The sequence below is a fragment of the Labrus mixtus genome, chromosome 20, assembly GCF_963584025.1.
Source record: "Labrus mixtus chromosome 20, fLabMix1.1, whole genome shotgun sequence".
Classification (NCBI taxonomy): domain Eukaryota; kingdom Metazoa; phylum Chordata; class Actinopteri; order Labriformes; family Labridae; genus Labrus; species Labrus mixtus.
Window position 1 is genome coordinate 986,201 of NC_083631.1, and position 23,421 is coordinate 1,009,621.

Here is a 23,421-nt window from a genome sequence, read left to right on the forward strand (position 1 = left end):
GTCCTGACAAATATGGTAAAATACAAAGTCCTTTAAAATGTCAGTATCTAAATACTCACCGAAGAAGCATTGAACATTTACATTTATAAGATAAGAATATAAACAAAAACAAAAATACAGCACACTATAAGGGGTTAAATTGAACAACATATATATGTATGCAATTGTATCTTGCTGTGGTGTGTAACTGGATGCAATTACCTATAAGGTATTCATAATAGTTTTATCGTCTCATTTAGACCCATAATAGTAGCACAATGTTAGAAGCACCTTGTATTTTTAAAGCACAACATCACCACTATCACCCATCTGGAGCTCAATAATAAAAATAAAGTAGTATTTTCTAACTTAGTACGAGTTAAAACAAATATTCGACCCCATTAAATTGTTAGTAGCCTACTGTACCCAATGAAATAACCGGTGTGTGTAGCCTACATCTTCGATCCCCCCTTCGATTTTAAATGGGCGAAATTCTTGGTAAAAGCCACGTTAATTTCTACGACACTTGAACGCAACAGTGGACTGGGGTGAGCTCAGACCTCCTCGCTGTCTGTATCGATGAAGTTGTTTCAAAGATGGCGGATTTCCTGCCGTCCCGCTCCGTCTTATCTGTATGTTTCCCCAACTGTCTCCTCACAAGCGGCGAGGCAGAACAGTTGCGGATATCTAAAGAAATAGATAAGTGTATTAATCGAAACAAGACTTATGTAAAAAGGCTAGTAAAGATCTTATTGCTTGGAGCAGGCGAGAGCGGAAAGTCCACTTTCCTCAAGCAGATGCGCATTATCCATGGGCAGGACTTCGATCAGAAGGCAAAAGAAGAATTCAAAGCCACGATTTTTAGTAATGTTATAAAAGGTAAGACCTCACTGAGTATCATTTGTATCCAATTCGTTGACGCTGGCTTGTGTATTGGTCAGTTACATTAGGGTGGAAAGAGGGTTGAGTGGGAAGTTGGTAGCCATGCTAGCTTCAGCTGAACCGATTGGGCACTTTTTCTGTGTTCGACAATGCTAGTGTGGTAAGCTGGTTAGTGACCAAGAAACGCCCGTGTTGTTTGTGTTTGTCTAAACAGTGGGTCTGAAGGGGGCGGTGTAGCGTGCATTGGGGGTATTTGTATTAATTTGGAGCCTCATGGATGTTCCAGATGTTGCTATTTCGATATGTCAAGTTCCATATAACGTGAAATGAACAATGGTTTGATATTGTCCCGCTTTCCCCGTGGCTGCTTGCACGTAAACATACCACTCTGTCTCGTATGAAGAGAATATGACCCCCAAGTCTGTTAAAAACGTGCCTGTTGACAGTAAACCTGCCCATGATCAAACAGCAGCACCAGTAATCACAAACTGAACTACAACATGATTTAACCTTTCATGAGAACATTCAAGTATTGTGCGATTTTTAGCACCCCCTGTCAGTCTGGTAATAAATTGATTGGAAAAGCCAATAATTTTCTTTTAATTTTATGATGATGGTACGCAATGTATCCGTGCTTGTAGATGTACAGAGTTGAAATGTGAAATGCCATAGCCTGTCTTGTCTCCAGTTAAAATCATCTGCAAGTTCATGACAGGTGGGGAAATCGGTGATCACAATATAACAGTAATTTCTTATGCTGTCATGTAAGAGATATAGATTGACTACACTAAAGCCTAGCCACAACTTTTCAAACAACACCAGAGTACTGTAATACTTCAGTGTGTTGTCTTATACAGTATGCAAAAAAAGAAAAACGTCACTGAAGCACTTATGAAGGTGTGCATTTCTTTTGAGATGTAGGCTACTATCAAAAACTCACATGTTGCATTATGGAACAGTTGATTAACAGTATTTACTCAGATCACTCATTAGGGTAGGAACATACAGACACTTAAAATATTGCATTACAGTGAGTCAGAATAGCCAGAGCACATCTAAGTAAACCTCCTTTGTTAATCAGATAGATTCTACTAGATTTTTCAGATCACGTGTGCTGGTGAATATGTTAAGTCATTGTGCTGAGGAAATGTAGTGATCTTGTATCTGATTTTGCAGCCTGTTCAAGAATGTTTTTAACTGATCTTCACGGAAATGGCTATGTTAGGCATGGGTAGTACTGTATCTATTTTTAGATTCTCTTGATGACTTTTTAATGGGCTTTAAGGTATATGTGTTATGTGTGTCAACAAATGAACAAAACAAAACCTAAAACCTGAGCTGCTGGTATTACAATTATTTGTATGACAATGTCAAGCTTACAGTGCTATTGCTAAGTGCCTAACATGTTGTAAGCTTACTAAGGGTGCACTCACTCCAGGCAAAGTTGTCCTGTACTCCCCGGCTGGCCTGCACTCACACTGCTCCAGGACTAACCGGACCTGAGCATGGTTACCTCTTGTACATAATGTCGTAATACAACACATGCATGGCTTTACGTGGTCATGAAGAGTCTTAGTTTAATATACAGGCGGACTTTAAAATAAATGAATAAATAAAAACAATAAAAGGGATGACCGGTCAAGTCCGGGTCCTCACATCGGAGAACAACGGAGAGAACATGACAGCTACTTTACTGACTTTGTGGCTTATTTTGAATCATTTTAGTCAGATACAGCCAGAAAACTTTTTTCAATAACGAAGGCTGTCCACGTTATGTACTCTAGCTTGTGCTTGTGCTCGTGCATGAACTGTACCGTGCTGAAGCACACCTTCCAAGCATGCTAGGGCCAAGGAAGTGTACCATGCTTGAGCACCGATCTGAGCACTCACACTAGTCAAACAAACTGGACTTTAGGGGTGAACCTTGCTTGGGCAAGGTACGGGTTGCCTAAACCCTTTTCACACATACGGAAATCTCCTGAAAAACTCCGGGGATTTGGCTACCCGGAGGTTCTTTAGGCTATGTGTGAATGCAAACAGCCGCATTTTTCGCGCAGACTTTACCCGGAGTTTCTCCGGCCAGACCCCTAGTATTTTATCTGCAGAAAGTCAGAGTGAGCTGATGTCTGAACGCGGCAGCACTCTGGAGATTTCAATTTGAGCAAATGGAAAGAGAATGATGTTTATATAGTGACCGGCTAAAGTGTCTGCACGCGACCTCTACGATCTCTGTGCTCTAATTAAACGGCTGCATTATGTTTTCTGTTTGTCAGTATGTTGTTCTCCTCTCTGTAGTGGATGTTGTCATTCCATTGGATTACACATAGCATTGATATAAAGGCAAATATTCTCATTATAACGTCGTGTAGAGGACTCTGTTGCTTCGGCTGCTACTTCCGCGTTGTTTATTTATGTCACGTCTTACCTTAGGAAATCCCCTGACCCCCCTCCCCTCTGACAGGGAAAGTCCCCCGCTGTGAGGAGCATATGTGAACGGCTAGTTCGGGAGAATCTCCGGAGAAGTCCTCCTGTAAATATCTAGATATTATCCAGAGTTCAATATGTGAAAACGGCTCTAGTGTGAGTACACTCTTAGACTTGGCCAATAGTATTATTACAATAAGAAACAAGATCCCTGTTCCACAAGCCCCGTTTACATAGCCTTTATTTGGGACTGTTTGTCCCTGTTATACTGTTTTGTGTCAAATGTATGGAGGTGAAATGTAGGTAGTTACAGAGTCAATAAATCAATCTTCATCTATATAGCGCTAATTCATGACAAATGTTATCTAAAGACTCTTTACAAAAAGAGCAGGTCTGGACAGTACTCTGTTTGATTTTACATTATATTATTATTTACTTAGACCCAACATTAATCCACCATTAGCACAGCACTTAGCAACATTTAGCAAAATTACAGTGGCAGAAACCTAGAGATCTTGAGCCGAACCAGACTCATGTTGAACAGCGATCTGCTGCGTTGTTGTAGTTGGAAAGTGGGATAGAGGGAGCTGCAGAAAGAGAGACATGGATGGATAGAGAAAAACAGAGCAACAACAACAGGGAATGAGATGGATTTATAGCTATAATGTCAGTAATAATGGTAAAAGTATGTGTATTTTTAGCAGTAACAGCAAAGTATGATAATAGATCAACCAGTCCAATATTAACTTTAGCAACTTCAATGATAATAACAGGGAAGACTGATTATGTTAATTATAGAGGTGTGTGTGAGTATGGGGAGCATGTGTAGTTACTCTTTTTAAGATGTCAGGGAAATTGTATCTTGATTGACAAATATCCTCTAAATTGTGTGCATTTTGACATTTAGGGTTTTTTATGGGAAGTGAGTCTCTTATTTCATATACTTGTTTTTGGGTGACATTTTAAAATGAAACAAACTCTGTGTATTTTGCATTTGTTGGTATAAAAATGTTCTGAAGTGTTCAAGAAAGAAAACAGTTTCAAAATGATATTTTCTACCCAAAGAGCAACAGAAGCCGTTTTCACATATGCACTCTGGATAATATCTAGATTAAAGGAGGACTTCTCCGGAGATTCTCCCGAACTAGCCGTTCACATATGCTCCTCACAGCGGGGGACTTTTCCTGTCAGAGGGGAGGGGGGTCGGGGGATTTCCTGAGGTAAGACGTGGTGTAAATAAACAACGCGGAAGTAGCTGACTAAGCAACAGAGTCCGCTACACGACGTTATAATGAGAATATTTGTCTTTATATCAATGCTATGTGTAATCCAATGGAATGACAACATCCACTACAGAGAGGAGAACAACATACTGACGAACAGAAAACAGAATGCAGACGTTTAATTAGAGCACAGAGATCGTAGAGGTCGCGTGCAGACACTTTAGCCGGTCACTATATAAACGTCATTCTCTTTCCATTGGCTCGAATTGAAAATCTCCGGAGTATATGCTGCTGCGTTCAGACATCAACTCACTCTGACTTTCTGCAGAAAAAATACTAGGGGTCTGACAGGATAAACTCTGGGTAAAGTCTGCGCGAAAAATGGGGCTGTTTGCGTTCACACATAGCCTAAAGAACCTCCGGGTAGCCAAATCTCCGGAGTTTTTCAGGAGATTTCCGTATGTGTGAAAAGTTGGGGTCGAGCAACCTAGACAGTAAGTGAATAGAGCGAGCAGTGTAAATTAAAAACAAAGAGTAGTAAATCAGAAAAATAAATGCCCTTTCTGATAATTTCACAGTGGTTTTGCTCATTTTGAAAAAGGTATATATTTGTTGTTATAATCAGGTTATTAAAGTTAGAAAGTCTGGCAATCCTTATATTGACAGTCCACTAATGTATGATAATCCACAACAGAAACTGTGAAGCACGTACTTTTAAGTTGCAGCCATCAGCAGAAAGTTTACAGATAGGTTCAAGTGCAGCAGTTGTGAAAATGCACGTGTTTGGTGTTTTCTGTACTGGGTGATCAAAACAGTTCAATGTATGTCAAATCTCATGGTTCAGATCAGATTGCTGACTTTTGTCACAGATCTTTTCTCGAATCAGCCAAAAATAAAAACAGAGATTTATATGCATCTCCAATGAATCTTAATAATGTATCCTCAATTTTCTTCCCAGTACATATTGTTACAATTCTTATAATAACAATGTTGATCTAAAAAAAAATATTTTATTAAGAAAGTACTTTTGAAAATCTCAGTACATCAGACTGTTAGGGTGTATTCACACCTACCTTGTGTAGTTCGCTTGAAACGAACTTAAACTCTGGTGCGGATATTTTGGGCAGGTGTGAACACAAACCATCGAACTCGGTTGCGCACCAAACAGCTGAACCGAGACCCAGCAGAAGAGGTGGTCTCAGGTCGCATCCAAACAAACCCTAGTACAGTTCGTTTGAGATGAGAAAGCGACCTGACCTCAGTCCAGTCCAGTTCGAAAAATCATACGCCTTTTTAGACGTTGCCATGTGCATTATGGGAAATAATTGTTTATTTAGCAGCACAGTGTTGTTGTATGAGCATTAGAGCTTTCCTTCACAGCCTTCTTGCAGCACGTCTTCGTCGTTGCAAAATGATAAGCATTGCATCAAAACAGACGTTGTATCAAACACTCTTGCTGCTGAAAATGTTCTGCAAACGTTTGTAACTGTATGAACCAAATCAATACCAGGACAACAAGTGCAGCACGCACGATTGCCATGATTGTTTACTTTCAGTACATTCAATAACAGTAGGCGCACTTATTAATCCGCAACAGGAACATCAACTCTACAAACAAACAATGTATATCTTTCTGTGAATAACCAGTTAGCTTTGGTCTACAAGAAAAAAATTTCTTCAGCTTTGACAATGTGGAACATGTAACATCAACACACTCCATTTAGGGGATGTGTGTGTCTGTGCACTGGCTGCTTTTGCAGCACGTGTTGTGTGAATTACACAAAACAGCAAATGAGACATGTCCCTTTTTTAAACTATATCTTAAGATTTTGCTCAGAGCACAGCGTTCTGTAACAGAGTATTTTGCTGAGTTTACAGCTACAGACTACAACAGGCTGCAACGTTCCTAATGTTAAGTTCTGGATTGATTGTTATTCACAGACACTAGCTGATACCTGCAGGATAAATTCAGATGATGAGATGAGATGGAGGGAAGTCGAACAAATAGTCTTTGTATTTGTATAGTGGATCTCCAAATGTTGACTTCTTTTCACAGAGACTGTGCACAGGGACATAGCGGCAGCACATTTATTGAACACCACAATGAGACATTTTATTTGGATCTATGGTTCATCTGAGGTAGGGGATGATAAACTGGAACACAATGATAGGTTAAAAAACATATTTGGACATATTTACTTGTTACAGATAGATTCCCTTGGAAGGTTACACAGGTCTAATCTGTAGTACACACACACACACTTTACACTGCTAAGCATGGTTTTAGCTGCCTGTAAGGAAAGTGTATAGTCTTTTATTCATGTGAAAAAGGTGAATGAGGGGCATGCAAGCCATGTTCAAGGTGAACTCTTTTTGAAGTTTGTAACATGACTTTAATTGTGTGGTAGCTTATGCCAGCTCAGCTAGAAGCCATCTACAATAAAGTTTGTGAAAATGTTTAAAAAACTTCACTGGATTTCGTGTGTCTGCAGAATAGCATTGGAATTTTTTTTTTAAATCTCTGCACACCTGAATGTCAGAGGAGGGTAAAACTTAGAGACAATCAGAAAGGCTCTTGCACACTATCTAATTTTATACTGACATATTTATTAGATCGTACAAAGTTTCGGTCTAACCAACTTTTTATACCTAACAAAGAGTGAAATGTTGTAAGATCTAATACATATGTAAGCATGAAGGGAGACTGAAATTAATCTGAAATGGCTTTATACTGTTTTTCCTGTAAACAAAAAAAATCTAGGATCTATTTTTTTGGGAATAGGAGAAGAATTCAAGTAACAATTCTGCTCTTTTTAAAAACCTGTGACTGGTGAACATTGAAGGAATCCTTACTTAAACAAACAAGACGAGCTCCTGTAGACAAGCTGAGCTAATGTAAGATTCAAGAAGTCTGATCTATTTTTGTCACAGACTACTTGTAGGTAAATGGACTTGGCTTGTATAGCACTTTTCTAGTCTTCTGACTACCAAAGCTCTTTTACACCACAGGTCACACCTACCCATTCACACACTTATGGCAGAGACTGATGTAAAGTGTCCATCAGTCTTAACTAATCCCATTCATACACATTTGTAAGCTGCTGACAAAGCAGCAGGAGCAACTTGGGGTTCGGTGTCTTGCCAAAAGACACATTGGACATGTGGCTGCAGGAGCCTTCCGGTTGAGAGACAGCCTACTCTATTACTGAGTCACAGTAGTAGACCACTGTGTCTTTGGTCAATTGTAAGGATCTCTGTTGTTTTACTCCTGTTTTATTGTTTCCCCGACTGAAGGCAGCTATATTTCAGGGGAACAGGGAAGTAAGATGTGTTAGGCTGGAAACACTTACTTCAGCTTTAGTCAGAGGGAAGTGACTGACGCATGACGTGGTTAATCTGAAAAGGAAACTGTTGGTACCAGTGTCATTTCAGTACAGTGGTTGAATCACTCAAGTTTGAGGGGCTTTTTTAACATATAGAGGAAGTAGCTAGAATCCCCCCTGTGACGCACCAGTGACATGATGGTTACTGTGACGCACCATCAACAGACTGGCTTACAAATGTGTAATTTTAGTGGAGGAGATAAAAACAGACTATTGTAACATGAAACCTCTTGCTCTTCTCTCTCCAGCCACTGTAGAGCCGTTTTCACATATGCACTCCGGATAATATCTAGATATTTACAGGAGGACTTCTCCGGAGATTCTCCCGAACTAGCCGTTCACATATGCTCCTCACAGCGGGGGACTTTCCCTGTCAGAGGGGAGGGGGGTCAGGGGATTTCCTGAGGTAAGACGTGGTGTAAATAAACAACGCGGAAGTAGCAGCCGAAACAACAGAGTCCTCTACACGACGTTATAATGAGAATATTTGTCTTTATATCAATGCTATGTGTAATCCAATGGAATGACAACATCCACTACAGAGAGGAGAACAACATACTGACGAACAGAAAACAGAATGCAGACGTTTAATTAGAGCACAGAGATCGTAGAGGTCGCGTGCAGACACTTTAGCCGGTCACTATATAAACATCATTCTCTTTCTATTGGCTCAAATTGAAATCTCCAGAGTGCTGCCGTGTTCAGACATCAGCTCACTTGGATTTTCTGCAGATAAAATACTAGGGGTCTGACAGGATAAACTCCAGGTAAAGTCTGCGCGAAAAATGCAGCTGTTTGCGTTCACACATAGCCTAAAGAACCTCCGGGTAGCCAAATCCCCGGAGTTTTTCAGGAGATTTCCGTATGTGTGAAAAGGGTTTGTATGTTGGCACTTCAACACATCTAACTACAGCTATAAGCGGTCTTCTGATAATACGGCAAACAGCAAAAAAGCGTGATGATTAACTTGACAATTTTGATAGGGATGTGCACTGTTAGCTAACATAATTATTTACCATGGTGTCCCTTGCTTGTCAGCACCAGAATAACTAGTCGGTTTAACTAATTATCAAATGCAATTTAACCAAGGTGGGGGTGTAGCTCTGGTGGGGCCTAGCCTCCAGCTCTGCTTTCTTCTGCTACTAAAACAATTTACTCACCAGTCAAATAGAGTTTAATTTGAGTTCCTTTGTGTTACACTGGCAGTTCTTATACAAGCAGAGTGTGCTATATGGATTACAACAAGCAAGTGGTGATACTGTATATGCGCATATACTTTCCAGTTGAATGACCACATTGTCTTCATTATACAGTGTGTGTATAATATACAAGTGTTTGATAACTGCATTTGAGGGATCAACGCAATTAATGTTTGTATATCTATGCCTATCTATCTGTAGATCTAAGAAAGATATTAGGGCTGGAAATCTTTGTGTTTCTGATGATTTGATATCTATTCCTGGGTTAAAGAGCTAGCCTTAGCACTTAGCATGGAGTGAATGGCTGATTAGCCCCCCCAAAAAAGAAGGATTTTTGGAAGTTATGAATCTATTTAAACATCAATGATTAACTTGTTCTACAGCCATTATCGGACAGGGTTTAGTGTTCATTTAAAAAAAATTGAACTGCAAGTTGCTCTTAAATTCCAGTGTAAGGTCTACAAAGGTAAATTTAATTCAATGTAAATGATGTCACAACAATATATAATGAAGATATCTCGTCGTAAATTGTTGTACTGTTCATGTTGTTACATTTCATTAGCATTGAATTCACTGCAAAGTAGTTTGGCTTTTACTGTCAACTTTCACGCTCCCTAGTTATTTCTTTAACAAATGATTTGCCGCTGCCATTGCCAGTGCTTTCTACTCCATTTTCTCCTTGCAGGAGAAATTCAATGTCTTTAAAAGGCTTTCTCCGCTTCAATGCAACAAATGTGTGTGTATGTATTTATACACACGTGTGTCTATGTATAATAGAAAACATACATACATCCTAAAGAAGGACAAACTGTACCATTGGCGTGCGTGCGTGCGTGCGTGCGTGCGTGCGTGCGTGCGTGCGTGCGTGCGTGCGTGTGTGTGTGTGGATGGACTCTTGGCATAGTAGCCTCTTACATATGTGCGGAAATGTTTGTGAGAGAGGGAGAAAGTAACAAAATGCTTTGATTGGTAAGGACTAGAAAAGCAATATCTAACTGCATTCCATTTATGATGTACCATTAATCTGGATACAGTCAAGGGAAAATGACCCATAAACATCAAAACAGTTTGCTGAATGAAAACAAGAGGGTGGAGAAAATAACTTTATATTGTATTCACATGAATTGGGTAAGCCAGCAGTCAAATACTGTGATTGGAGGACGTTACTTTAAGTGGGGTACTGAATTCATTTTACCTTCATTTGTATTTAGCTTTAAATCCTGTATCTTTATATGTATTTTTTCTGCTGTTTCATTTGCCTTCCCTTTATTTCTCTGTATATTTTATGAAGCACTTTGTAACCATGTTAAGAAAAGTGCTTTATAAATAAGGCTTATTATTATTTAGTGGTGTAATTTATTATTATATTACTTTCACAGTAAGAGTAGTTTTATTACTACCACTCCTGAAATAGCCTACATTTAAGCACAGAAGAGCTACAGATATAACCTATCAAATAAATAGAAGCCTTATCCTTCAAAGACCGAGTCTCTCACTGCTTTGTTTGGTCAGGCTATCGTTAGCTCGTTGTCGCGATGGCTCCTCATCTCTCTGTTGCTCCTATTCACTGACGCACACATAGACACACACATAGAGACAGAGACACACACATAGACACAAACAGACACACACATAGAGACAGAGACACACACATAGACACACACACATAGACACAAACAGACACACACATAGAGACAGAGACACACACATAGACACACACAGAGACACACACATAGACACAAACAGACACACAAACAGACACACACATAGACACAAACAGACACACACATAGACACACACATAGACACAAACAGACACACACATAGAGACAGAGACACACACATAGACACACACAGAGACACACACATAGACACAAACAGACACACAAACAGACACACACATAGACACAAACAGACACACACATAGACACAGACAGACACACACAGAGACACACACATAGACACAAACAGACACACACATAGAGACAGAGACACACACATAGACACAAACAGACACACACATAGACACAGACACACACAGAGACACAAACAGACACACAAATAGACACACACAGAGACACAAACAGACACACAAACAGACACACACATAGACACACACAGAGACACACACATAGAGACACAGACACACACATAGACACAGACAGACACACACAGAGACACACACATAGACACAAACAGACACACACATAGAGACAGAGACACACACAGAGACACAAACAGAGACACAGACACACACATAGACACAGACACAAACAGACACACACAGAGACACAGACACACACATAGACACAGACACAAACAGACACACACAGAGACACAGACACACACATAGACACAAACAGACACACACATAGACACAGACACACACAGAGACACAGACACACACATAGACACAGACACAAACAGACACACACAGAGACACAGACACACACATAGACACAGACACAAACAGACACACACAGAGACACAGACACACACATAGACACAAACAGACACACACATAGACACAGACACAAACAGACACACACAGAGACACACACACACACAGAGACACAGACACACACATAGACACAGACACACACATAGACACAAACAGACACACACATAGACACAGACACAAACAGACACACACAGAGACACAGACACACACATAGACACACACATAGACACAAACAGACACACACAGACACAAACAGACACACACACATAGACACACAGTTGCTCCTTCTGTTCCGGCTGCTGTACTCACACATCTCTTCTTGCTCCTGCTCGTATTTTGACGGACTCACAGTGGTTGATATCATGGATTTTGAATGTTCAACAGCACACCATTACCGTTTAAATAGCATCTAGTCTCGTAACCTAAAAAAAACCAAATGTTTCGTCAGAGTTTTTATATTCCATTATCTATTTTTAGCTTGCCATCGTATTGCTTTGTCAGAAAAAATGGTAGTTGATTAACATGTCTCCTCACATTATTTATAGTTAATCATTGAATTATAAACATCATTGTAATACATGAAATTAAAGTTTATTCAATCAGCACATGACCACAGATTAACTGTTAACTGTAATTATTGATTGATATCAATTTAATCCATTTTTACAGCCCTACCGTCCACCCCTGTTATGCCTGTGTTACTACCTCAAATGCTGGCAGCTGAACAACATTGTCCCACCATTCTGGCTCTGTGGCATTTACATTGATGGCAAGGTGTGAAAGGGGCAATAAAATCCCATAACCATAAAATGTTTAACCTGTGTAGAAATTGTGGAAACGTTTTTATGTCTGATTGTGGTCACATTTTTTTCAGTTGTGTGCTGTTTGATAATCGTTAATAAAAAGTGGAGTGTAATAGATGATATAAAATTATATTTTATTATTTTCATTAGTTAAAAGAGTTAAGGAGGGTTGTGTTCAACTGCAATGAATTGCCTACTTTAAATTATGGTTATATTTTAGCCCTAAAAACTATACTTTAACCAGTGACCACCAACATTTACGGTCTTCTCTGATTGCCAATCTCAGAGGTCCTCTAATGGAAGTTCTGTGCAAACCTTTATTTTCCATGCAGTTCTTTAAGTAGTAAAATCAAGTCTTCTGTTTTTTTTTTTTTTTTACAAAATGCAAGTCGAAACTTGGGCTGCAATCGGAAATCGAGTTTGCAATTCTGAAATGTGTTCTCTGTCTTTTAGGTATTAGAGTTTTGGTGGATGCCCGAGAAAAGCTACACATCCCATGGGGCAACTCATCCAACCAGCGGCATGGGGACACCATGATGGCGTTCGACACCCGGTCAGCAATGGCTCACGGCCATGGCATGGTGGAGCAAAAAGTTTTCCAGCATTACCTGCCATCCATTCGGGCCCTGTGGGCTGACGAAGGCATCCAGAATGCCTATGACCGCCGCAGAGAGTTCCAGTTGGTGAGTCTGTGTTTATTTAGTCCATGCAAGCAGATTGGAAATCCAAATGTCATCAATTAATATATGATACCTTTGATGCTTTATGTTTAAAGGGACTGTGTCCTGTGTGTCGGTGTATCAAAAGACAAGTCAAGCATAGAATATTGTTCTGCGTTAGGAATGTGCAAGTAGGAAAGCAATATGATCCTGATATGTCACTTTTTGACCTGAACAATATTGAGCTTTTTAATATAGTTTATACATTTTCTATCATTATTTATAGATATTAACTTGTAAACCAATGATTATAGTTTTTGCTAAATCAGCTCAGTAAAAAAGTGCCCCTATACCATAAATACTTTATTTACTTCCTCTGCAGAAGGTACTAGGCCTTTATATGAAGCAGATTTGTATTAGAGGCAGGCCTTTATTTAAAAAATTCTCCCTGTCTGAGATGTTTAATTTTTTGTATTTTTGTAAAGAGAAAATATTTTTGATACCCTTTGTCCTATTAGAGATATGGAAGATATACAATAACTGCTGTCATCTGCTGTTACTCATAGTTTTCGAAATCCATTTTATAATAAAAACACTAAACACATATTCAAAATAAAAAAAAAACATCTGCTTCTCTCTCTCTTTCCCTCTTATGTATTTTAGTGAGATAAATGAGCTTCAGCTCTACCTGTTGAGAATAAAAATCTTACTGACACAGGAATCGCCTTTCACAATTTCAACTCAAAGGATTTTTATGTTGACCCAAATTCAAAGCAACTTTAAGGGAACATTGGTAGCACGTTGTTGATCAGTGAATGTGTCAGGGTTCTGGTGGAGTGATTATATCGGGCTCTTAGTTTATTTATTTTCTGTGTCCAAAGATCAGATATGAGTTTATATGAATGCTCAAAATGCGTGTGACACCATCCACAAAACGTGGATTAATTGGATCCAGTGAACTATGTTTTGTTTTTTTCAGGTTAGTGAATGTGCTTGTAGCAAACCACTAGTGAGGTTAACATGTTAAGCTGTCAGGGATAACTGCGGTTAGCTCGAAATCAGCAGTGCATAAATAGTAAAGAGGGGCTGTGGCTCAGTTGGTAGAGTGGGTCATCGCTCAACCCGAAGGTTGGGGGTTTGATCCTCAGTTACCGAAGCCACATGTCCTATGTGTCCTTTGGCACTTAACCCCAACTTGCTCTGTGACATATGAATGTGTATGAATGGGATTAGTTACTTCTGATGGTCACTTTAGCCATCAGAGCCTCTGCAATCAGTTTCCAGTATCATATCAATAGAATTGGTGCTATACAAATAAAGATTGATCGATGGCGCTTTTCTAGTCTTCTAACTACTCAATGCGCTTTCACACAGCAGGTCACACTTACCCATTCACACCACACTCACATACTGATGGCAGAGACTGTTATGTTAATTGTCCATCAGTAAAAACTAATCCCATTTATACACATTCACATGCTGCTGACGAAGTAGGGGGGGCCAATTGGGGTTAAATGAATTGCCAAGGAAACATTCACATGTGGTTGCAGGAGGAGGGGATAACACCCCGACCTTTCAGTTGAGAGATGACAGACTCTACAACAGGGGTGTCCAAAGTGCGGCCCGAGGGCCATTTGCGGCCCTTGAGGGGATTTTTTGCGGCCCGTGACTTCAAATGAAGAATCAGAAGATTTTGAGGTCTTGATTAAGATCGGCACATTATCTTATTTTTCTTTTTCATGTTAACAAGGGCTGAACAATATTCCTAAAATAGAAAATGTTCAGTAACATGTATGTTGTTGTTTTTTTTTTTAAATCTACAGCTTTTACTATTTTCCACATTATTTTGTAGACTATGAAAAAAAACGTATGTAAAGTTTTTGCAAACAAGCGGACTGTTGTTTAACCATTTAATGACCTGAGCTAAATGCAGAAAGCTTTTCCAAAAACATGAACCACCAGGCTTGATTCTGAGAACAAAACAAATAAAGTAGAACGAAGAAATCTAAATATTTGATTTATTTTATTAAAGGGTTTCTTTAGTGAGCCTTTTGATTCTGATCTACAAAGCCTTACTATTTTTAAAACTATATTTTAAAAAACAAAACCTGTGGCCCGCGAGCGATTCTAACACGACAATTTTGGCCCGCAAGAAAAAAAGTTTGGACACCCCTGCTCTACAACATAGCAGCAGCTTCTGGGTACACACCGCACCCAGCATCTCTTTCAGAGTGATTGTTATGTGTTAATATATTTACAATAGAAATCACAATAATCTAAACCATGGAATTGCTGTACATGATGTATCACAATACCTAAGAATAGCAATACAAATAGAATCAGCACCCAAGAATCCTGATCAAATTTAATTGGGTTAAAAGTATCCCGCCAGCCCTATCTAACATAGGCGGCTGTGGCTCAGTTGGTAGAGTCGTCTTCCCTCAATCGGAGAGGAGAAAAGCACTATACAAGCTCAAGTTCATTTACCATTTAACATCATGTACATGTACTGATTAATGTAGTTTAAAATACAAAGATCTTTAAAGTAATGCAGATGTGACTTGCACTGTTAAAATAGTAGGACATGTCAATGTCATCTAAAAACCGAAGTTGAACTGACTGTAGTCATGTATTGTTCCCCTGTGTGACAGGCTGTTAGATCTATCTTTAAAGTGTTAGGATCCTTTATTGAGACCGTCTTATCAACCTATGTTGTGGCAGATTACCATTTTCCTCCAACATTCTTAAGATTTCCCATCAACCTGTATTTAATGTCTGCCCTGTTTAGCTTAGTTTGAAATCTGTGATGCTAACTTTAGTTTTACCATTTTTTCATGTGACTGTTGAATGTCCAGTGAGTAGCTCGAGTAGGCTTAGAGTGTACAGAGAGGAGCATTGACTTTAACAAATAAAGGCTCCTCCTCACAGCTGATGAAGCTGAGATGCAGCTGCTGAATGCACACAGACGGATACAGACGAGCTAATGTTGGCCTGCTTTCTTTTTGCTTTCTGTTCATCTGCCTCCCAACACCCGCCCATCCTACATCTCTCACTCACTGTTCTCAACAAGTTTAGATTCCACAGTGTCTTGTTCATAGGAAAATATGAAGTAATATTAACTGTCTTATAAATCTGCCTTTATTGTTTAGCTATTAGGCATATAGTTAATGTCCGTAAGCCTTTTCTTTCACAGTGCACTGACACAGCATAGCTTTTAATGTTATTCGTGTGAATGCAGTGAGCATTCACAACCTATGTTCCTTTACAAACATTTTTTTGAAACTTTCCCTACTTTCTTTCCATGTTATTTATGTATGCTGCCTTTATTAGAAAGGACAGTGGATTGTGACAGTACATACAGGGAAGAGAGAGGGCTGTGACATGCAGCAAAGGGCAGAGAGCAAAAGTTGGTCTTGGCTAGGATTCTGCCTCTGAACATGTGGTCTGCACCTCAGGCTTCTTAAATCTACTGTGATTCATACACTTTGTCCTACTGTAACTGTGCCTTTTTTTTACCTGGCATTACAATAAATATAATTTAACACTTGTTATAAATGTTATATATTCCCTGAGTTGAAAATGTATATTTATAGATATATATATATATATATATATATATATATATATATACTCTCACAGAATTGTCACAAAAAAAAAACTAGTTGGAGGTTGAAAGGAGGTTGCTTTACAGCGGGATCTAATCTGAAACTGTGAAGAAGATTAGGGCTTCTGAGTAGGTGACCATGTTGATCTATTTAGATTTTTTTAGAGAACCGGCGGTGGGACAAGAGGTGCATTAAATCACAAAACTTACAGTTCTGCTTGTTTCAGGTGTTGAGTCAAAAAGATCATTTTTAGGATCACACAACAATTACAAACTCATTAACTTCATGCCCAGGTTCTGTCCAGGTTCAATATGTATGTTTTGAAGGGTAGTATTGAGTAATGCTGGATGCTGTGATTGCAGAGAAAAACAAACACATTGCTACATTTATCTTGGGTTCTGTGTTGATTCAACCCAGGAGTAACAAAACAACCTTGGCTCGGTTAGCATCAGAGTGTGAGTGTTTGTGTAAATAAGCCGGGGAGAGAGCTTCTGCGAAGAGCTTTGTCTGTTAATGTAGAAAAATCCCACATATGTGCCGATCATTATCTTTCTGTCTGTCTATTTCACTCTCTTCTTCTCTCTTTCTCAGGGGGAGTCGGTCAAGTATTTCCTGGACAATTTGGAAAAGCTTGGACTATCGGTAAGTCCCACCCACCCTGTAGAGGCTCTACCAGTCACAGATCCCCAGCAGACATGATTGCAGAAGGGTGTGATAACCTTCAGCCAGTTTATTCAAAAGAAGAAATGAAACTGTTGTCTTCCTGTCCTATTTCATGTCTCCACTCTGGTTTGTTTCTGTGTACATATTTTATGTAGAGCACTAAGCTCAGCAAAACTTTCCTTGCTCTCTGTGCCCCATCTCGATTCCTTCTGTGCTATCTATGCCTTTTGTAACAAACAAACCTTTTTCACCAGTTTCAAACAAAATATTGACTGTATAGAACAAAGAGTGTGGTCTAGACCTGCTCTTTTTGTAAAGTGTCTTGAGATAATATTTATGATGAATTGGCAAATAAAGATAACAAGCAAAGATTGATTGATATGTTGGAGATATCACTCGAAGAGTCATGGGGAATACAGAAAGATCCTATGTGCCATATTATGTAAACAAAGCCTGCTGGAGAGGGAAAAATTGTCTCAACAATTTGGAGCCCAGGGCTAAAGGCTTACAGTTTGTCACTTGGGATGTCTCTGCCTTAGAGGTGATTGTCTCCTTATTGCTGATCAGATCAGCAGTTGGATCCCTATCTCCATTTGTCATGACACTTGACCCCAAATTTAGGAAATTATACCAATCTGTGTGTTTGTGTGTGAGCAGGCTCACAGCAGCATGTTATAACTCAGGGACTCAGAGATGACTCATCACCCCAGGAATGTTATGATTTTGGATCTGGTGTAGCCTGAACATAATACATGTAGTCAAAAAATGATTGAAACAGCGTTGCATCAAATTCAGTCCAGAAAGGGTTAAAAATGCACTTCGCTTTTTGTCTTGGCTTGATTTGTTAAGCCTAATCATTATTAAATGGAACCAACCAAATGCTTTTCCTCACTAAACACACACAACCTCTCTCGTCTAAAGCCCCCCTTTTGTTTAGGCTCTGTGGTATTTCAGGAATGCAAGCGGGTTCAGCAGGGATGTCCCCTAAGCAGCATGAGAAGTGTTTGTACTGTTTTGATATGTGGTACACAAAGATCTGCATTTCTTACCTAACTCTCTTATTTTTCCTCATTGCTTGTGTTTTATGAGTTCAATTGGCTTCATACTTTTCATGGCAGTTTGCAGCAATCTGTAAAAACCTTTAAAATCATAATTTAAAGGATAATCTTCTTGCAGGACTACCTCCCCAGCCAACAGGACATCCTCCTGGCCAGAAAGCCCACAAAAGGCATTCATGAGTATGACTTTGAGATCAAGAACGTTCCCTTTAAGATGGTGGACGTTGGCGGTCAGCGCTCTGAGAGGCGGCGTTGGTTCGAATGCTTCGACTCAGTAACTTCCATCCTCTTTCTCGTGTCCTCCTCTGAATATGACCAGGTGGGTTGGCTGTGGTGAGGCCACGCAAACATTTGGTGTCACATCACTTCTTTGATATCACAGATTTAGAACAATTTCATCATAATCTCAACTCTTGTTGTATAGGATTAGCTGCAGTTTAATAACTTGATTCCCTGCTTATATTTGCATGTGAAAATGTTCTTCTAATGATAACCTGGTGTTCCATGAAATACAAGATAAGGCCTTTCCAGGTATTTAGAATATTTTATTTTGGCCCAGGTTTAAAAGTGTTTCACCTTTGTTTGTTTTTTTGGATCTTAATGCCTTGACTGTAGCGATAGGACAGTGGAGAGAGTTGGAAATCTGGGATAGAGAGGGCTTCAAGCTTCAAGGACTACAGCCTCTGTACGATAGGCTCATGAACTAACCACTGGTCTACTGGTGCCCCATCACCTTGATTATTGAGATTTTTTCCCCTCTGTCAGGGGTGTCAAGATAAGTCTTGAAACAACTTGTGTTTGGCATGCTTGCAACATAGTGTTTACATAATGTTACTTAAGAGGTCACGTTTTAAACACATTGTAGAAGAAAGGAAGGAGCCCCTGAACACAATCAGTACCAAGGTGATCTCCTTACTGCTGTCTCTTTAAGGACAGGCTCACATGTTTTCAAGTTGGCTTTGCAACCATGATCAGGTTCCCGATTAACATGAAACATGATTTTCCGGTTGTATTACTAAGTTTGTTTATACTGGCTATTCAAATATCACCTCTTTTCCCGTTTAAGTCATTTGGGGAAAAAGCCAAAGTCCTAAATCTGCTTTGAAATACATTTGAGTTTATGTAAGTGTGTTACTATGAGGCTTTAGTCAATTTAACAAATCAATCAGATATCAAAGACAGTTATAGTCTCCAGCCTGTACACACACTAACCCTAACACACCATGAAGTCATAGCAGAACCTAAACTCTGAAGACTTTGAAAGGTTGTCTAAAGGTAAAGCTACTGAGTTGGTATAATTGCTCCTGGAGAAGTTGCTGCAGAGTTGAAGGGCTGTAGGCATCTTTGTTGAATTTGAAGAATTTTCCAGCTCATACCAGACACACTCTGTCACAATCACCATTAACCTCAGTACACATATTTGTATTGTAACACCTTCAGGTGCTGATGGAGGACCGGCTGACCAACCGGCTTAGCGAGTCCCTCAACATCTTCGAGACTATTGTCAACAACCGGGTGTTCAGCAACGTCTCCATCATCCTTTTCCTGAACAAAACAGACCTGCTGGAGGAGAAGGTGAAGCAGGTATCCATCAAAGACTACTTCCCAGAGTTCTCAGGAGACCCAAGGAGCCTGACAGACGTCCAGCGCTTCCTGGTGGAATGCTTTCGCAAAAAGCGCCGCGAGCAGCAGCAGAAGCCGCTGTATCACCACTTCACCACAGCCATCAACACTGAGAACATCCGGCTGGTGTTCCGCGATGTCAAGGACACCATCCTGCACGATAACCTCAAGCAGCTGATGCTACAGTGAGGGGACCTACACGGAGGAGGAGGTGTGGTGGGTGGAGGAGAAGTGGGTGTCATGGTGCCTTTCTTAACACACAAACACCCCAGCCTGTAGGAGGAACGCACCCAACCATCTTCCTTCCCTTTTGACTTTTACTCGCTCCTTATTTTTGAACTTTGACAATGTATTGAACCCACCACTACTACCGCCATTCCCCACACACCTGCTCTCTGCCTTACTGAGCTTGTTCATTGTGACTTATGACAGGGGCCTTCGGCACAGACCCCAAACCATCCTTTGAAACCACTGTAAATGACTTCTAACCCCCTCTCTCTCCCCCCTGTCCACACGCTACAGATGACCCCCTCAAACTTCTTTAATTATATTTACCCCGTCTGTGTTGTTCTAAATCAAACCCACACACCTTTTTGTCTTTGCTGCTCTGACCACTGTTGAGGAGAGGGGGAGGGGCTTGTGTTATTGTTGTTAAGTCGTTACTGTGTAGCCTTCAAGGCCGCCTGCAGATGCCGGTGACACCAGCGACTGTTGCCAGGTATTGCCTTTTTTTATTCTTGCTTCTTTTGTTTTGTCTCTAGTTTCTGCCCTCGACTGACGCCTGGTGATGACATCACTGGGCTGGGGTGGAGATTTCCTCTAGAGGCAGTGGAACAGGAAAGAACAGTGCTAACACACATACACACTCACAAATAGGAATTCCTGTTCCCAAGTCCACTTAATTCTAGTTTTCTAATAATTTTGTTCCTTTTTCTAATATATGAATATACTGTACGTACCTATGCATTTTTCTTTAACTTATATTTTATAGGGGTTTACACTTTGAGGATTTGTGACTAGTGATTAACTCAGTTAATTACAGGTGGTGGGGTAAGAGACCACAGACACAAACACATGAAATGAAACTCCATGTTATAAGGCCAGCTAGTGCAGTTAGTTACTTTCTCAGGCACATCGTGAACCACTGTGTGCCAACTAGAACTCACGTGCCTCAGCCCTTCCTCATGAATCAAAAGTCAGACTGTACAGTGGCCTGTGTTCCTGCATTTCAGTGATACATAGAACTTTGGAGGGAATTGTGGAAATGGATTTAAAAAAGGAATCAACTTAAGAAGAACGGTGGAATTCATCACTAGCAGTTACATTTCAAGCAGAGCAATATCTGAAAGTCTATTTGGAGTCAGGAGAAGAAAAAGGATGGAATGTGAAGGTTTACAGCTATTGAACGTTTTTTTAAAAACAAGTGCAATTTTGAATTAAACCAAATTCATTAATATTTCTTAAATTTTAATACTTTCTTATTGAATTGTGCGAATGAAATCCCCTCTTTAGACCACCTTGTTTCATAAAAATCAGAATTAAGAAAAATAATTACATTTATATTAAAGGCTTTATATGCAATTTTTCACACTTAAATATAATATAAATCAAGTCTATCCTCTGAAAATAACTCTGTGAGTAATGACTGTCTACAATGGGTGTAACACCTGAGTCCCACTGTCTGTGATGTTTTCAGAGTTTTTTTTCAGTTTGTTGACATAGCCGGCCCGACGGCTGACTCCTCCCCTCACATAAAAGTTGTTTAATTGAGGGACTAGAGAAAAGAAGAATAACATACTGTACTCACTGCTTAACTGTGTTTCTAGATCATGCTCATTTCAGGTAAATTTACATGCAGTGTGAAGATACGAGCATAATAAAGATCGCTAGCATTAGCATGCTAACACAACAATGCAGCGCGAGTTGTTTTGGTTTCATGCTGGTGCTCAAGGGCGACATCTGCTGGATCAAAAAATCACATATAAAGCCTTTAAGGGACACAAATGCAAAATGCCTCAAGCTTCTTTTTCCACCTGCTATTCAAATCTCATCTTTTTCTAAAGAACTATCCGGAAGATACTCTCAGAATTTTAAAGTGATATGTATTAGACAAGTTATATCAAATTCCATGCTCAAACCATGGTTAGATTTCAATATGTATACAAGGGTCAAAGCATCCAGCTGACTGAATACACCCTTCTGAACTGAGTAACAGCTTCTAGGTGCCATGTCCAACCATCAGATCCACCACTGTAGGTGCTTTAGTCCCCGACTCTCCACAGAGCAAAAATGATGTTTTTCCATAACAAAAAGCATACCTGCTGCCAATCTTTTTGAGAAATTCACGCTTTATTTTTCCGTATACATATACACAGTCTAGATACACACCACGTCTTTGGTAAGCTTTAATTGAACATCCTTTTATGTCGCTTGCTGTGCAACATCTATTAACATAGGCGACAAAAATGAAGCCAAAAATCAAAACAGTAATCTTGTTTTGGGAAAGAAGAGTAGCAATGAAAAGTAGCTATATCCCTCAACATTTTGGTAGCTGGCTTTTTCATGCCCACTTTTTCAGTATCGAGAACAGTCATTAAAAGCAGTGTGGTCACAGAAAACCCCCGAACTTTGGATATGTTAACATATATCCAAAGTTACACACTAGGGTAATCAATTTCTCTTTAAAATATGTGAGGTCAATATATTAAAAAAACAACAATAGAGGTTTCAGGTGAAATTTTAAAGGTACTGCGAGGATGTAGCCTGTAAAATGTGTCTTTGGTTGTAAAAATCCCTCCAGTAAAATCGTCTTGTTGGAAATGTTCTGATGGTTGTACAAAGTGAATGTTATCCAATTCAAAATGAAGCCCTGTGAATTCTCACATTCAAAACCCCCTGGATTCAACTCCACATCGCAGACGTAGAAAGCGGGAATACTGTTTTTCTTTTTCTTTGAATCATGCTTATTTTCTAAATGGTACCACTGAATGCTTTCCATCTCTCCCTTCTATTCGTTCTAATTGAAAAAAGGGATAAAGCTAACCTGTATGTCACAGTTACATCTTTTGAGTTTTGTCTACTGGCCACCCTTATTGATACTTTCACGTTTTGTACAGATGTGTGTCCCCTTAACTCCTTCTCAGTTGTCTGATATGTATCAGTATGTATCTCTCACACCAAGCCTTCTCTAGTTTCTAACAGCTGATATAACCTCCCATGCACATTTGTATATATGACCATGAGTGTTATATTTTATTTTACTTCATTTTTTTTTTCTTTAGATGGTGTTTATTTAAGCAAAAGCAGCCGTCTGCGGGCCTGCCCCTGTCCCATTCCTCAGCCTTCTGATTTGCTGAACATGTGCCACAGTAGACAAGAGGCCCCAACGGTCCTTGCTAATCATTTCAGCAAAAGTCGATGTTGAAGGCAATAATTAAATGTCAAAAACAAGTTAAAAAGA

The 23,421-nt window shown here is 39.6% G+C and overlaps 1 protein-coding gene across 1 annotated transcript; it reads left to right on the forward strand.

Moving 5' to 3' along the window:
- The first annotated feature begins 537 nt into the window (after positions 1-537).
- On the forward strand, positions 538-23,421 carry gna13b (guanine nucleotide binding protein (G protein), alpha 13b). The gene is made up of 5 exons (XM_061065510.1): positions 538-858; positions 12,807-13,036; positions 17,209-17,259; positions 18,457-18,657; positions 19,779-23,421. Exons 1-5 carry the CDS (start codon positions 576-578, stop codon positions 20,148-20,150), a joined length of 1,137 nt encoding a protein of 378 aa, XP_060921493.1. The 5' UTR covers positions 538-575; the 3' UTR covers positions 20,151-23,421.

What these genes read in the sequence shown, in the direction of transcription:
- gna13b (XM_061065510.1), top strand. Translation starts at nt 576, where the DNA reads ATGGCGGATTTCCTGCCGTCCCGCTCCGTCTTATCTGTATGTTTCCCC. An exon ending in GCCGCAGAGAGTTCCAGTTG is followed by an intron (nt 13,037 to 17,208) that starts GTGAGTCTGTGT and finishes TCTCTTTCTCAG; the next exon opens with GGGGAGTCGGTCAAGTATTT. An exon ending in CCTCCTCTGAATATGACCAG is followed by an intron (nt 18,658 to 19,778) that starts GTGGGTTGGCTG and finishes TAACACCTTCAG; the next exon opens with GTGCTGATGGAGGACCGGCT.